The sequence below is a fragment of the Ranitomeya imitator genome, chromosome 9 (genome assembly GCF_032444005.1).
Source record: "Ranitomeya imitator isolate aRanImi1 chromosome 9, aRanImi1.pri, whole genome shotgun sequence".
Classification (NCBI taxonomy): domain Eukaryota; kingdom Metazoa; phylum Chordata; class Amphibia; order Anura; family Dendrobatidae; genus Ranitomeya; species Ranitomeya imitator.
In genome coordinates, this window is record NC_091290.1 from 142807491 (window position 1) to 142821836 (window position 14346).

Here is a 14346-nt window from a genome sequence, read left to right on the forward strand (position 1 = left end):
CATTGTGTGTGACCTGATTGAGGAAATGGTGAAACGCGTCGGGACGTCTGAAACTTTTCAACCCAACAAGCCAAAGCCATGGTGCTATTTAGGACACCCCTGCAAACACAACTCATGCCAAAAGGGATACATGTAGTATACCGCCATCCCCACTTCACGGTCAGCCAGTACCAGTCACTTTCGCTACTCTTCTGACCCTTCTAAACTTACTTGTAACTTCTTTAGCCAAACCTGGAGGAAGCGACCTCTAGTGGATCACTAAGGGTATTATTTTTACCCTTTAATGAAGTAGTTGCCTGTAGCCAATCGGATGATAATGGCAGCAGCGGGAGAAGAATGTGCTGCTCTTGCAGGAGGCAGTGACCTATGGGCTCCTATGACGTTGGTAATGACGGTCTGAGGAGTATTTCGGCAGTACTGAGTTTGTAGAAAGCAGCGATCTGTCCACTCATGGGGTGATAGGACAATGGCGTAGGTGACTCTCCCTGGTCCCTCTCATGACTTGTCTGATGCACTTTAGGATCCTCGGATGTGATAATTGTTCCCCTTTTTAAATATAAACGTGACGAGAAAACATAAAAAAAGAGTCAATTATTTTCTTGCTGCTCCTAAGAACATGACGCTCGCGTTATACAGCGTTAAGCACGTCCCTGGAAATCTACTTGGTCTTCATGGTGATGTTTAGCAATCTTCTTGGTCTTCATGGTGCTGTTTGGAGATCTTAGTCTTCATGGTGATGTTTGGAGATCTCCTTGGTCTTCATTGTGGTGTTTGGAGATCTCCTTGGTCTTCATGGTGATGTTTGGAGACCTCATTGGTCTTCATGGTGCTGTTTGATGATCTCCTTGGTCTTCATGGTGCTGTTTGATGATCTCCTTGGTCTTCATGGTGCTGTTTGATGATCTCCTTGGTCTTCATGGTGCTGTTTGATGATCTCCTTGGTCTTCATGGTGATGTTTGGAGATCTCCTTGGTCTTCATTGTGGTGTTTCAAGATCTCCTTGGTCTTCATGGTGGTGTTTGGAGATCTCCTTGGTCTTCATGGTGTTTGGAGATCTTCTTGGCCTTCTCGGTGTTGTTTGGAGATCTCTTTGGTTTTCATGGTGCTGTTTGACCTCCTTGGTCTTCATGGTTCTGTTTGGAGATCTCCTTGTCTTCGTGGTGCTGTTTGGAGATCTCCAAGGTCTTCATGGTGTTTGGAGATCTTCTTGGTCTTCGTGGTCTTGTTTGGAAATCTCCTTGGAGTTCATGGTGGTTGGTTAGTGGCGCCTCTTGTTAATGGTGTTGCAGCCTCTGTGGTCTTTCAGAAAAGGTAAAGTGTATATACTGACATACATGTGACACATTGCACACAGAGGGACGTTCTGTCACTAAGCATGGGACTTATGAAGGGAATTTCTTGCACCAAATTTTTTTAGGGGCTTCATCACAAAAAGGGGTGAATACATATGCACATGCCAATTTTTAGTTATTTGATACCATAAATTTAATGTATGCCTATATTTTCCTACTTCACCAACTTAGACTATTTAGTGCTGATGCGTCACACACAAATCAGATTACAAGAATATTTACACACAGGTTCTAATGTAACAAAATAAATAAAAATCCAAGGGGGGTGAATACTTTTGCAAGTCACTGTACAGACATAAAATACTGTCAGCAAATGCATATTTTCACACCGGGGTCCAGGGATTCTCCACACTTGCACTGAACGGTTCTTTTTCCATCAGGGACAAATTCCGTGCAGGTCGGCGGATGTTTCCGGTTCCGCACCTTCCTGCTATCTACATTTCTCTGTTGTGCAACTTCCTGCAAACTTTTCTGAAAAAAGGGCTTTTTTTCCTTCTTTCGGTTTGGTTTCACAATATTTGCAACGTTGTATTTTTTTGCCCCCACTATGGAAACAATGTAAGGTCGCTGTCTTCTCAATGCTACAAGATAAGAAGCTTTGTAACCACTTATAAGAAATATCTGCTCCTTTCTCTACTTCTGAGCCATTATTCTCCTTGTGAACTCCTCATTCACTCTGGAAATATTACTAAAATCCATCCATTATGGACTGCCAGCTCACTATGGATCAGATTACAGCTGCACATTGAAGTCTATGGCGAGGGGAGCAGCAGAGTGAGGTATAGACTGACTTCCTGCTGCTGCTTTCTAATATGTGTTTCACAGCTACACTGCTTAGTACTGTATGATGTCATTCATGCTGTCGCTTTCTAGTGTTTTATCTAGTCCCACAGCTGGATTCACAACTACACTGCTTAGTATGATGTCTTCCACGCTGATTTTTCTAGTAAGTGTTGATATAATGCGAGGGCTGGATTCATAGTTACACTGCTTCATACTGCTGTATGATGACATCCATTTTCTTGGTTTCTAATAAGTATTTTGTCTCACTCTAGTTCTGGATTCACAGCTATACTGCTCAGTCCTGTTGCATAAATATCATTATACCATAGTATTAAGCAGTGTAACTGTGAATCCAGCTTTGGTAAGAGATAAACACCAAAATAAAATCATTCTTTATTGCAAAATAAGTTAAAACATGGTAAAATGAATCCTGACGCGTTTCTGGTGTATACAACACCCTTATTCATAAGAGAACGTTGCTTCCTGATAAGTATTTTGTCTCCAATGCTGGATTCACAGTTACTCAGTTTAGTACGACTGTAAAATGTCCTCCATGCTGCTGCTTAACATGTGCTATATAGAGGAGATCTAGTCCACCGTTTTGATACCCTCTAATAGAACATGAAGGTAAGAGAAGGGGGGCTTCATTGCATTTTACAATGCTACGGCAAAGGGAGGGTGGTCACCAGAGGCTGATATGTCCAGTAGGTGGATCCACTACTATTATCTCCATATGGGGGGCGCCATTTCTATTTTCCACCCAGTAACAACTAGCACAGAAATCTAAGGGTAGAAGACGTTCGGGTGACGTTATCCACCAGGTATAGAAGTAGAACAGTCCACACTGGAGAAATGTCACCCGACGGCATGGTCTGCGGTGGGAGAGGAATGTGGGTCTCCGCACAATAGATTGCTCTGTGTCCCTGAGATGTGTGGGACTTCTGCTGAGAACACATTATGCACAGTAATGTAGCACGCCGGCTCCTTGTGGTTCAGGCTGGATGACGGTATTCGGTGCACTCTATGGCGCTACTATGAAGGTGCAGAACAGCTGCACCCATGGCTGAGCACTGAGCCGTGCCGCTGCACTGCAATGACAGGCAGACAATAGATGAGAAGGGCGGCGACAGGACAATCAGCACCACTGTCACGTGGATGTGTTCCATTCACCTCAACGGGAACACATTTTAAAGGGATATTCCCAAATTGTAAGGTAATGGCAGATCACCGCAATATGTTACCGAATTGTCACCATTAGGGGGCGCTCTGCCACGGTCCTGAGAATGAAGGAAGCGCTGCACCACCTCCTGCACTGCCACTTCACTGAAAAGGTCGGAAGTGCCGCCATGGACGGAAAATAAGCGCTGGGTTAGTGGGGTCCAATAGGCGAGGCCCACCCAATCCGCAAATACCGGCATGCCCCGCAATCCGGCAGCGCTATACGAGAGAAAACCCCTTTAAGAAGAGGGCAACGCCAACTGATGACTTTAGCCCATAATTAGAAATGTCTGTAAATGCCCCCCTTATCATTAAAGGGATAATGCATCGTAATCATTAAAGGGGCAATGTACCCTTAATCATTATAGAGGAAATGCTCTTCAAATCATTAAAGGGGAAACACATGCCAAATCATTAAAGGGGTAATGAATCTAAAATCATTAAAGGGGCATTGCACCCCAAATCATTAAAGGGGTAATGCACGCCAAATCTTTAAAGGGACAATGGACGTCAAATCATTAAAGGTGCAAGCAAGGCACGCCAAAACATTAAGGGGAAATGCACCCCAAGTCATTAAATGAGCAAAGCATGCCAAATCATTAAAGGAGCAATGCACCCCAAATCATTAAATGGGAAATGCACCCCAAATCATTAAAGGGGCAATGCACCCCAAATCATGTGGCCACTAATGGAATCAGAATGTGGTCACAACCCTTTGCGCCAATGTAGTGACTTTACTGGAAGTCCCATGTAAACGCTACACTTTCCATTCTCACCAGATGTCCCGCTGCTGACTCCCTCGGCCTATACGCACGTTCTTGGCACTGATGCGATTGCACTACATACCTCATAACATCGTTGGATTGTTTGCTCAGTCCGGTCACATTCAGGTTTATTTGCACAGAAAGATTGAGAAATGCGGCCCCAAAATCTGTACACGAAGCAATGACATTAAGAAAGGCTCTGTGCAGCCGATGATGGAGCCCCGCGGCCGAATGCAGACCTTTCCCGTAACTGTCAGGAATGTTTTCACTGGTTATAAAAAAAAAAAAATATATATGCAGCAGGTATAACGGGTTTCCATATACAAATATAGCGCTACGTAATGTTTCCTACACAGGAAATGCCCAGATTCACAATGTCATGTTCCGGGAATAAAAAAGGTGAGTCTCAACATAAAGGTGCTGCACAATATATACACAACCGTGCCGCCATAATAGTGACAATAGCGCCAGAGAATCGGCACCCCCCCCCCCCCCCCCGCTGGCAATCTGATGCTACTGCAGTGCTGCTAGGTGAGCTGATGCAGGTGGTGACCACTCCCACCATTCTTTAAAAGGTCACGTGATGCATCAGCTGACTGTGGTGACACAGGGCCTTTCTGGAGACCAGCTCCCTGGCGTGACTGGAGTCCAGTTGCTGTTGTTATTTGCGGTGTGGAGCTTAGCAGCGGGGTCCATAAGCTAAGTGTGGTGTTTTTATTACCTTGTCCCTTTGGTGTTTGTCACTTCCCCCCATGTGTATTATCTGCAGACATGAGGCTAGTGCTCCTTACTGGCCAGTGCACTAGCCAGAGCAGTAATAAGTGACTACTAGGGAAGAGGTATCCTGACGGCGGGGGGGGGAAGGACCCGCATAGGGCATTAGGGGAGTGCAGGGAAAGGCTCACGTTTGGGCTCAGGTGGTGACCATTCCCCATTCCCTACAGGTACAGCTACAGGCCTTCCTCTCACCTTTTCCATCTCGTTACTGAGTTGTGCTATCCGTTGACCGATGGGTCGAGTCACACGTGACACAATAGTGCTATAGACTGAGTTCACAACAGAGATATAATCCAGCACATAAGTGTGTCATCATGTCCCACAGTCAGCAGTATCATTTAGTTATATCCTTGTACATAGGGGCAGTATTATATCCTCGTACATAGGGGCAGTATTATAGTAGTTATATTCTCGTACATAGGGGCAGTATTATACTAGTTATATTCTTGTACATAGGGGCAGTATTATAGTAGTTATATTCTTGTACATATGGGCAGTATTATAGTAGTTATATTCTTGTATATAGGAGCAGTATTATAGTAGTTATATTCTTGTACAAAGGGAGCAGTATTATACTAGTTATATTCTTGTACATGGGAGCAGTATTATAGTAGTTATATTCTAGTACATATGGGCAGTATTATAGTAGTTATATTCTAGTACATAGGGGCAGTATTATAGTAGTTATATTCTTGTACATAAGGAGCAGTATTGTAGTAGTTATATTCTTGTACATAGGAGCAGTATTATAGTAGTTATATTCTTGTACATAAGGAGCAGTATTATAGTAGTTATATTCTTGTACATAGGAGCAGTATTATAGCAGTTATATTCTTGTACATAGGGGGCAGTATTATAGTAGTTATATTCTTGTACATAGGGGCAGTATTATAGTAGTTATATTCTTGTACATGGGAGCAGTATTATAGTAGTTATATTCTAGTACATATGGGCAGTATTATAGTAGTTATATTCTTGTACATAGGGGGCAGTATTATAGTAGTTATATTCTTGTACATAGGAGCAGTATTATAGCAGTTATATTCTTGTACATAGGGGCAGTATTATAGTAGTTATATTCTAGTACATATGGGCAGTATTATAGTAGTTATATTCTTGTACATAAGGAGCAAACTATTGCTTTTTTTTGTGCCATAACATTGGCTCTATAATTTTTACATGACTGAGAAACAATCTTTGCCCCCTCGATGATTATATCAGTCGTTACCGAATTGCTGTATATCTGCTCTTCTCTGGTCAGGATCTGTAATGGTCAGGTCAGTAATGTTGTTTTGCAGAGATTTGGCTGGAATTAGATGTCACAAGGTCTGCTCTGTGAAACAGATTTTGGCTGCTTTGGCTTAGGCTCTGCGCCAGAGTAGCGTCATTCTGAGATTTTAGTGTACAAAAAAAAAAAATAGAATCAGTAAAACATACTGCAGCAGCCGGCACTGACGAATCCCACAGAGGATTGGAAGGATTAGCACAAGATGTTAACCCTGTTTTCCTGGGCAGGAATTACAAAAATTAGACTTACACTTTTATTTAAAGTGATGCCTCTCCTTCCTTCCTGAAAGTACCGATCTGAGATATAAAGTTATGAAAAGCCAATCCTTTAGTTCACAATAATTCATGCCCCCATCTCCCCTCGAAACAAGACCTAATTGTGTGTAACCCCTTTTCGCCCACTTGCTTGTAACGTCTGTGCCCAATAGATGGATAGATATATATATATATATATATATATATATATATATATATATATCGCTAGTAGAAAACAAGGCATTTTCTTGGCTTCTACAGATCCTATAGCTGTGCCTAAAACTACAGAATTGTATGGTGGTTGCCCTACTTGGTTAAGCTTCCCTTAAAAGTTAGCAGAAGTAGCCTAAGGTCATGAAGGATGTTTGGCAGACAGCACACTATCATTTATGCAACAGTAATGATATGGGGTAGTTACGGACCCCATTACAGTACCATTTAATGTGACAGTTTCCATACATGGTAAATTCTATTTAATTAGTGGTGGAAGAGATATCCCATAGGGGTCATCAGGTCATGTAATTGAGGGGTATAACCCAGAGCGATAAAGAAGTTCTGGAGAAAAAAATAAAATATTTTTTTTGAGGCCAAGATATCTATCAAAAAAGAAAAAAAAAGACAATTTGATAAATTGTTTCAAAACTTCATAAACATTTGTTTTTGCTTTGCTGTCTTCTTGAGGGTTAACCATAAAATGTTAATTTCCGATAAAAAGAAAAGAAATAAAAAAATAAATAAAAAAGACAAGAGAATTCGCCCCATCTGCCACGCTCCGCTGAGACCCGAGCTCATAAATGACAGCAAAACAGATTGTTGCGTTTACAAACAGCGAGCGGACTTTCCCGAGGACGGTGACTGTGCTGTGGTTGGCGATTTTCTTTTTTTATTCGCTGTTTCCAAGACGACTGTTCCTCACAAGCAGCTCTGGCACTGAACAGCTGGACGGATATTTAGGAGCTGTGTGCGCCCAGCGCCAGAACTCCCATCCAGCGCCGCGGATCTCTCCGGGCAGATGCTGAATACACGGGAAGACGACGGGAATGATAAACGTTTACAAATTGCAATTTTTGGTTGATTTTGTTATGTCAGTCCCAAAAGAAGAAACTTTCCGGAGTTTTGTGTTGATGATTCACCGCCTCATCCAGGATTGCAGTTTCATTTTAATACTGCAGTACCAGACATGGCCTATTGATAAAAGTGGCGCTATTGCTGAATGATCGGGCAATTCTGCTTTTTTTTTTTTTTATATATATATATATATATATATGCATGTTGGGTTTTTTTCTAGTACTTTTAAACCTAATTTTCCATTATTAATTTGACTAGCCCCATTTTGGTAAACGAGACCCTCACGATTTGCTCAGTATAGAACTGTTATCAGATAGTAACCTACAAAAAAATATTAGTTTTGTCATTTTATTTTACCAGAAATCTACAAACATTCAAGCAGACACGTGAGGAATAGAATTCTCCTTATTTTATTAACAGAAACTGTTATAAATCCTTAACAAAGAGAATAAGTATCACACACAAAAAAAAATAAGGCCGTTCGTGGTGTCCAGAGAATGAGATCAACCTTCACTCCAGTCAAAAATACTATTAATTAAAAAAAAAAAAAAACACAACTAAAATCCACATCCAAGGAGGATACGAAAAGTGTCATTTTCTTTGGAGGACCTACATTAATCAGATAGGTGTAATACTCTGTTTCACCTGCGGTGGCACTGTAGAGAAACTGAATATCTGCTGACAGGTTCCAGCACAGGCGATCACAGTGATCAGCTTATTGGTGAGATGCACTCCTAAGAAAAAGGGGATGGTCGAAAGTGGACAATGATGGTCGAAAGTGGACAATGCCTTTGAAAGCTCCGATTGTGGCCCGAATGTCCAGAATGATTGTTACAGTGCACAAAGACAGCGAACGCATTGCAAAAATAGCACCCCCAGTGGTGAAACACTATAAACTTACTTTCTCTTCCAGCCCAAGAGCAGTGCTTTACATTTTCAGCTCCTAGGGGGAGGGGTTACAATTTGGAACCACCCCTGCTTATGTTTAAAGTCTGCGGTTTTCTGAAACAATGTGATATATTATAATATAAAGAGGAGGATAATATTACAGGAAAGGTCTGAGAAGGCAGCAGAGGCCTCCCTGCCTCTCTGTAATACATAGCGACAAGGAACTAGTCCCGATCATGGCTCAGGTGGGAGAAGCCCTGCACATATGTATGCGGAGCAGCAACAGCATAGTCTGAGGTTTAAAGGGGGTCGTCCTCCTCGCCTGACTGACCACCCCCTTCAATAGATTCCGCTAGAACAAAGGTGTCAGCTTTAGGCGTGGGTCCCTCCCCCCAATCCCCCCCCCAAAAAAAAAAATAAAAATAGTTGACATTTGCGAAGGTGGCGTGTAATAAAATATTTTTAATTATAATTTTTAATGTCAGTCTCCAGCATTAACCCCTACTAGTCTGGATCCAGTCTCAAAAATGGGCCTGGCACCGGGGGCATGCTGGTTGTTGTAGTGTCTCCAGTGTTTTATCACTAGATGCTTGAGGTATGGTATAAATACAGGTCTACAAGTCACACGTGGGCGGCTCTGGTCACTAAGAGGTTAAAAGGCAGATAGTCAGAAACTATTAAAATTCCTTTAATCGAGAAAAAGACGCTAATACGTCGTTATGTATCAAGTTTAGAAGATTTCTGATTATCCAGACCATTTTATACAAGACTCCGGAGTAAAGGAATTGCACCGGTATGAGACCCCGGCGGTATTATCCCGTCCTTAACACACAGCAATCACTCGAATACCCATATAATACTCTGAGACAGCAATATGAAGCCATTTCTGCCAGTTGCATATTGTTCTATTTTGTGCCATGTACAGCGCCCCCCAGTGGCAGATTGTATCAGTCATCATCCGAAGACATGTCTCCGCCGGTCATGTGAGCGCCGCTCGATAGTCTAGTCCCCGTACTGGATTTCGGCTTTCAGCTCCTGAGACACATAACTGATGAGCGCTGCTGCCACCTGCTGCTGTAACGCGGCATTGCCGGACACCAGCATGATGAGGTGCGTTGCGTCCGTCCAGTCCAGGTTTCGGATGATGGCGAAGATCTGCTCGCACAGTCTCTGCTGCTGCACGGGCGGCAGCTCCAGCAGGATCTGAGGGATGGGCCTGAACTGACCGTTCGTCATCCAGGCTCCTAGGACGCCCCCTAGAGCGCCGCCTGCAAAATACAAGAGTCACCGTCGTTATGAGAATCTCAACATCAGGGCCGCCAACCCCAAATCTGCACCTTACCTACAGCGATCCCTGGGGGGCCTCCTAATAATCCCCCCACAAAGGCTCCTGCGCCAGCGACCACGGCCCCCCTGGCAGAATGCTTGATGGTCGCCTTCATCTTCTGCTCCGTCGCCAGGTGGCACAAAAGGCGCAAGATGTCGTCCATGTTCACCGGCATGTTCAGGCCTGCAACAGAAAGACGATGGTGACAAGATACAGAACAGGAGGAGCCCCCCCTACAGGCAGTCATGTGCAATGCTTACCTATGGGGGCACTCTACACTCAGCCTGATGTACATTAAAGGGACGTGATGGACACACGAGTTATGGAGGTCCGGCACCGGGCAGCTCCATCAGCAGAGTCATTGTCACAGCAATGCTCAGTACACCGCGCAGTGGCCGATCTCAGGTACTGCATAGAATCACAGCTGCAGTACCAACAACGGCCACTGCGCGGTGTCTCTATTCACTGGGTACATCTACTGCTGGAAGTAGGGCCGATCAGATACCGATAAAGAACCTAGGGTTGGCCATCCTTATCCCAGCAGAAGACAATCCCTTTAACCCCTTTCTCTCCTCGGACGGAATAGTACGCCAACGTCAGTACCCACGCTTTGAGGTGGGCTCCGGCGGTGAGCTTTTTTTTAACCACAAAATAACCTAGTCATGTTTGGTGTCTATGAACTCGTAGTGACCTGGAGAATCATAATGGCAGATCAGTTTTATCATTTAGTGAACCAAGCAAAAAAGCCAATCAAAAAACCAGTGTGGGATTGCACTTTTTTTGGCAATTTCATCACCCTTCAATTTTTTTTCCAGTTTTCTAGTACACGACATGGTAAAACCAATGATGTCGTTCAAAAGTACAACTCGTCCCGCAAAAAATAAGCCCTCACATGGCCAAATTGACGGAAAAAGGAAAAAAGTTATGGCTCTGGGAAGGAGAGGAGTGAAAAAAAGCTCCGGGGGTGAAAGGGTTAAGGCCGCATTCGCTTTGAGATTTCTAAAGAGGGTCATATATATGAAGGGCGCGAGTCACGTGACCAGCGCCAGCACAAGGCATGATGGGACGGTGTGACGCTTATCTCCTCCCTCCGTCATCTGCCTCATCTCACAGGAGGGAAATCCCGGCCACGACACCGCGGGGAGGACAAGGTCCAGCGCAGCCCGAAGAGGGGGGGAAGTCAGCAGCTGCCGGATCCCATACCCCCGGGGGGACGCAGGAGACCCCCACAACACCCCACAACACCACGAGGGGACGCAGGAGACCCCCACATACCTCACATGCCCCACAACACCACGAGGGGACGCAGGAGACCCCCACAACACCACGAGGGGACGCAGGAGACCCCCACATACCTCACATGCCCCACAACACCACGAGGGGACGCAGGAGACCCCCACATACCTCACAGGTCCCACAACACCACAAGGGGACGCAGGAGACCCCCACATACCTCACAGGCCCCACAACACCACGAGGGGACGCAGGAGACCCCCACATACCTCACATGCCCTACAACACCACGAGGGGACGCAGGAGACCCCCACATACCTCACAGGTCCCACAACACCCCGGGGGGACGCAGGAGACCCCCACATACCTCACAGGCCCCACAACACCCCGGGGGAGGCAGGAGACCCCCACATACCTCACATGCCCCACAACACCACGAGGGGACGCAGGAGACCCCCACATACCTCACAGGCCCCACAACACCACAAGGGGACGCAGGAGACCCCCACATACCTCACATGCCCCACAACACCACGAGGGGACGCAGGAGACCCCCACATACCTCACAGGCCCCACAACACCACAAGGGGACACAGGAGACCCCCACATACCTCACAGGCCCCACAACACCCCGGGGGGACGCAGGAGACCCCCACATACCTCACAGGCCCCACAACACCCCGGGGGGACGCAGGAGACCCCCACATACCTCACAGGCCCCACAACACCTCGGGGGGACGCAGGAGACCCCCACATACCTCACAGGCCCCACAACACCTCGGGGGGACGCAGGAGACCCCCACATACCTCACAGGCCCCACAACACCTCGGGGGGACGCAGGAGACCCCCACATACCTCACAGGCCCCACAACACCCCGGGGGGACGCAGGAGACCCCCACATACCTCACAGGCCCCACAACACCTCGGGGGGACGCAGGAGACCCCCACATACCTCACAGGCCCCACAACACCCCGGGGGACGCAGGAGACCCCCACATACCTCACAGGCACCACAACACCCCGGGGGGAAGCAGGAGACCCCCACATACCTCACATGCCCCACAACACCACGAGGGGACGCAGGAGACCCCCACATACCTCACAGGCCCCACAACACCACAAGGGGACGCAGGAGACCCCCACATACCTCACATGCCCCACAACACCACGAGGGGACGCAGGAGACCCCCACATACCTCACAGGCCCCACAACACCACAAGGGGACACAGGAGACCCCCACATACCTCACAGGCCCCACAACACCCCGGGGGGACGCAGGAGACCCCCACATACCTCACAGGCCCCACAACACCCCGGGGGGACGCAGGAGACCCCCACATACCTCACAGGCCCCACAACACCTCGGGGGGACGCAGGAGACCCCCACATACCTCACAGGCCCCACAACACCCCGGGGGACGCAGGAGACCCCCACATACCTCACAGGCACCACAACACCCCGAGGGGACGCAGGAGACCCCCACATACCTCACAGGCCCCACAACACCTCGGGGGGACGCAGGAGACCCCCACATACCTCACAGGCCCCACAACACCCCGGGGGACGCAGGAGACCCCCACATACCTCACAGGCACCACAACACCCCGGGGGGAAGCAGGAGACCCCCACATACCTCACAGGCACCACAACACCCCGGGGGACGCAGGAGACCCCCACATACCTCACAGGCACCACAACACCCCGGGGGACGCAGGAGACCCCCACATACCTCACAGGCACCACAACACCCCGGGGGGACGCAGGAGACCCCCACATACCTCACAGGCCCCACAACACCCCGGGGGGACGCAGGAGACCCCCACATACCTCACAGGCCCCACAACACCTTGGGGGGACGCAGGAGACCCCCACATACCTCACAGGCACCACAACACCCCGGGGGGAAGCAGGAGACCCCCACATACCTCACAGGCCCCAGTGCAGATCTCTACGTATGTGATTTCCACATCCCCGGCCACAGTCCGACTAGTCGTGCCCGGCTCGGCTCCATGCCCCTGTGTGCTGAGCCCCGGACACCACTAGTTGGACTGTGGCCGGGATTATGGTAATCACACACGTGGTCACATGACCACCGGCAGAGAATTCTCAGGACCCCATAACTATCACTCCCATCCTGCCCGAGAACAGACCAGATATTAACCCGTGAATCACCGGACTAAATAAAATCCCAGCCCCCCCAGGTCAGATTAAAGCAGCAAAGACAAAAAACCGCAGGAGGAGAACTGAGGAACAACGTCCCAGGTGGGAAGGGGTTAATGGAGGAAATGCAGGAGACGCACAAGTCTCAGCATGCCCAGAGAGACAGTGCTGGGACTTGTGGTCCTCGCCGCTCTGCACTCACCGTCACCGCGGTCCGATGTCTGACACCTGGTGACAGCAGTCCCGGCCAAGTGACAGCAGAAGGGGGCGGGGCTACACCTGACAGACAGGCCATTGGTTAATAAACTCAAAGGGCGGGACGGGAAACGTTACAACGGAAGTGACGTCATGACGGTGGCCTGAGAGGAAAAAATTATTTTTATCTCTGACAAACAATCGTATTTCGCTCCCGATAATGAGACACTGGATGGAGCTCCACAGGCGGACTGTACCGGAGAGGCGCTGCGGCAACGGTATATACGGCAGGAAGGAGACAGTGCCGTGCGCCGATAGGCTGACCACAAACATGTCACTAGGCTGGAAAACTATGGTAGCCGTCGCCTCCCGCATTGAAATTATTCTCACCGATTTCACAGATGTCGCCCGCTAGTGGTTAGAGAGTGGAACTACAGTTCAGACTGATTACATCTGGATAAACTGTGCGCCTTGTATACAGTATAGCAGAATAGTGAGTGCAGCTCTGGAGTATAATACAGGATGTAACACAGGATCAGTAATGTAATGTATGTACACAGTGACTGCACCAGCAGAATAGTGAGTGCAGCTCTGGAGGATAATACAGGATGTAACTCAGGATCAGTAATGTAATGTATGTACACAGTGACTGCACCAGCAGAATAGTGAGTGCAGCTCTGGAGGATAATACACGATGTAACTCAGGATCAGTAATGTAATGTATGTACACAGTGACTGCACCAGCAGAATAGTGAGTGCAGCTCTGGAGGATAATACAGGAGGTAACTCAGGATCAGTAATATAATGTATGTACACAGTGACTGCACCAGCAGAATAGTGAGTGCAGCTCTGGGGTATAATACTGGATGTAACTCAGGATCAGTAATGTATGTACACAGTGACTGCACCAGCAGAATAGTGAGTGCAGCTCTGGGGTATAATACAGGATGTAACTCAGGATCAGTAATGTATGTACACAGTGACTGCACCAGCAGAATAGTGAGTGCAGCTCTGGAGGATAATACAGGAGGTAAC

The 14346-nt window shown here is 47.4% G+C and overlaps 1 protein-coding gene across 1 annotated transcript; it reads right to left on the reverse strand.

The window, feature by feature from the left end:
• Positions 1-7898: 7898 nt before the first annotated feature.
• C9H19orf12 (chromosome 9 C19orf12 homolog) lies at positions 7899-13627 on the reverse strand. The gene is made up of 3 exons (XM_069739294.1): positions 13319-13627; positions 9735-9902; positions 7899-9660 (listed from the first exon to the last, which is right to left on the reverse strand). Exons 2-3 carry the CDS (start codon positions 9892-9894, stop codon positions 9395-9397), a joined length of 426 nt encoding a protein of 141 aa, XP_069595395.1. The 5' UTR covers positions 9895-9902; positions 13319-13627; the 3' UTR covers positions 7899-9394.
• Between the last annotated feature and the right edge of the window lie 719 nt (positions 13628-14346).

Coding starts and splice junctions, on each gene's coding strand:
- C9H19orf12 (XM_069739294.1), bottom strand. CDS start 9,894: ATGCCGGTGAACATGGACGACATCTTGCGCCTTTTGTGCCACCTGGCG. Junction 9,661..9,734: donor CCCCCCAGGGATCGCTGTAG/GTAAGGTGCAGA, acceptor TGTATTTTGCAG/GCGGCGCTCTAGGGGGCGTC.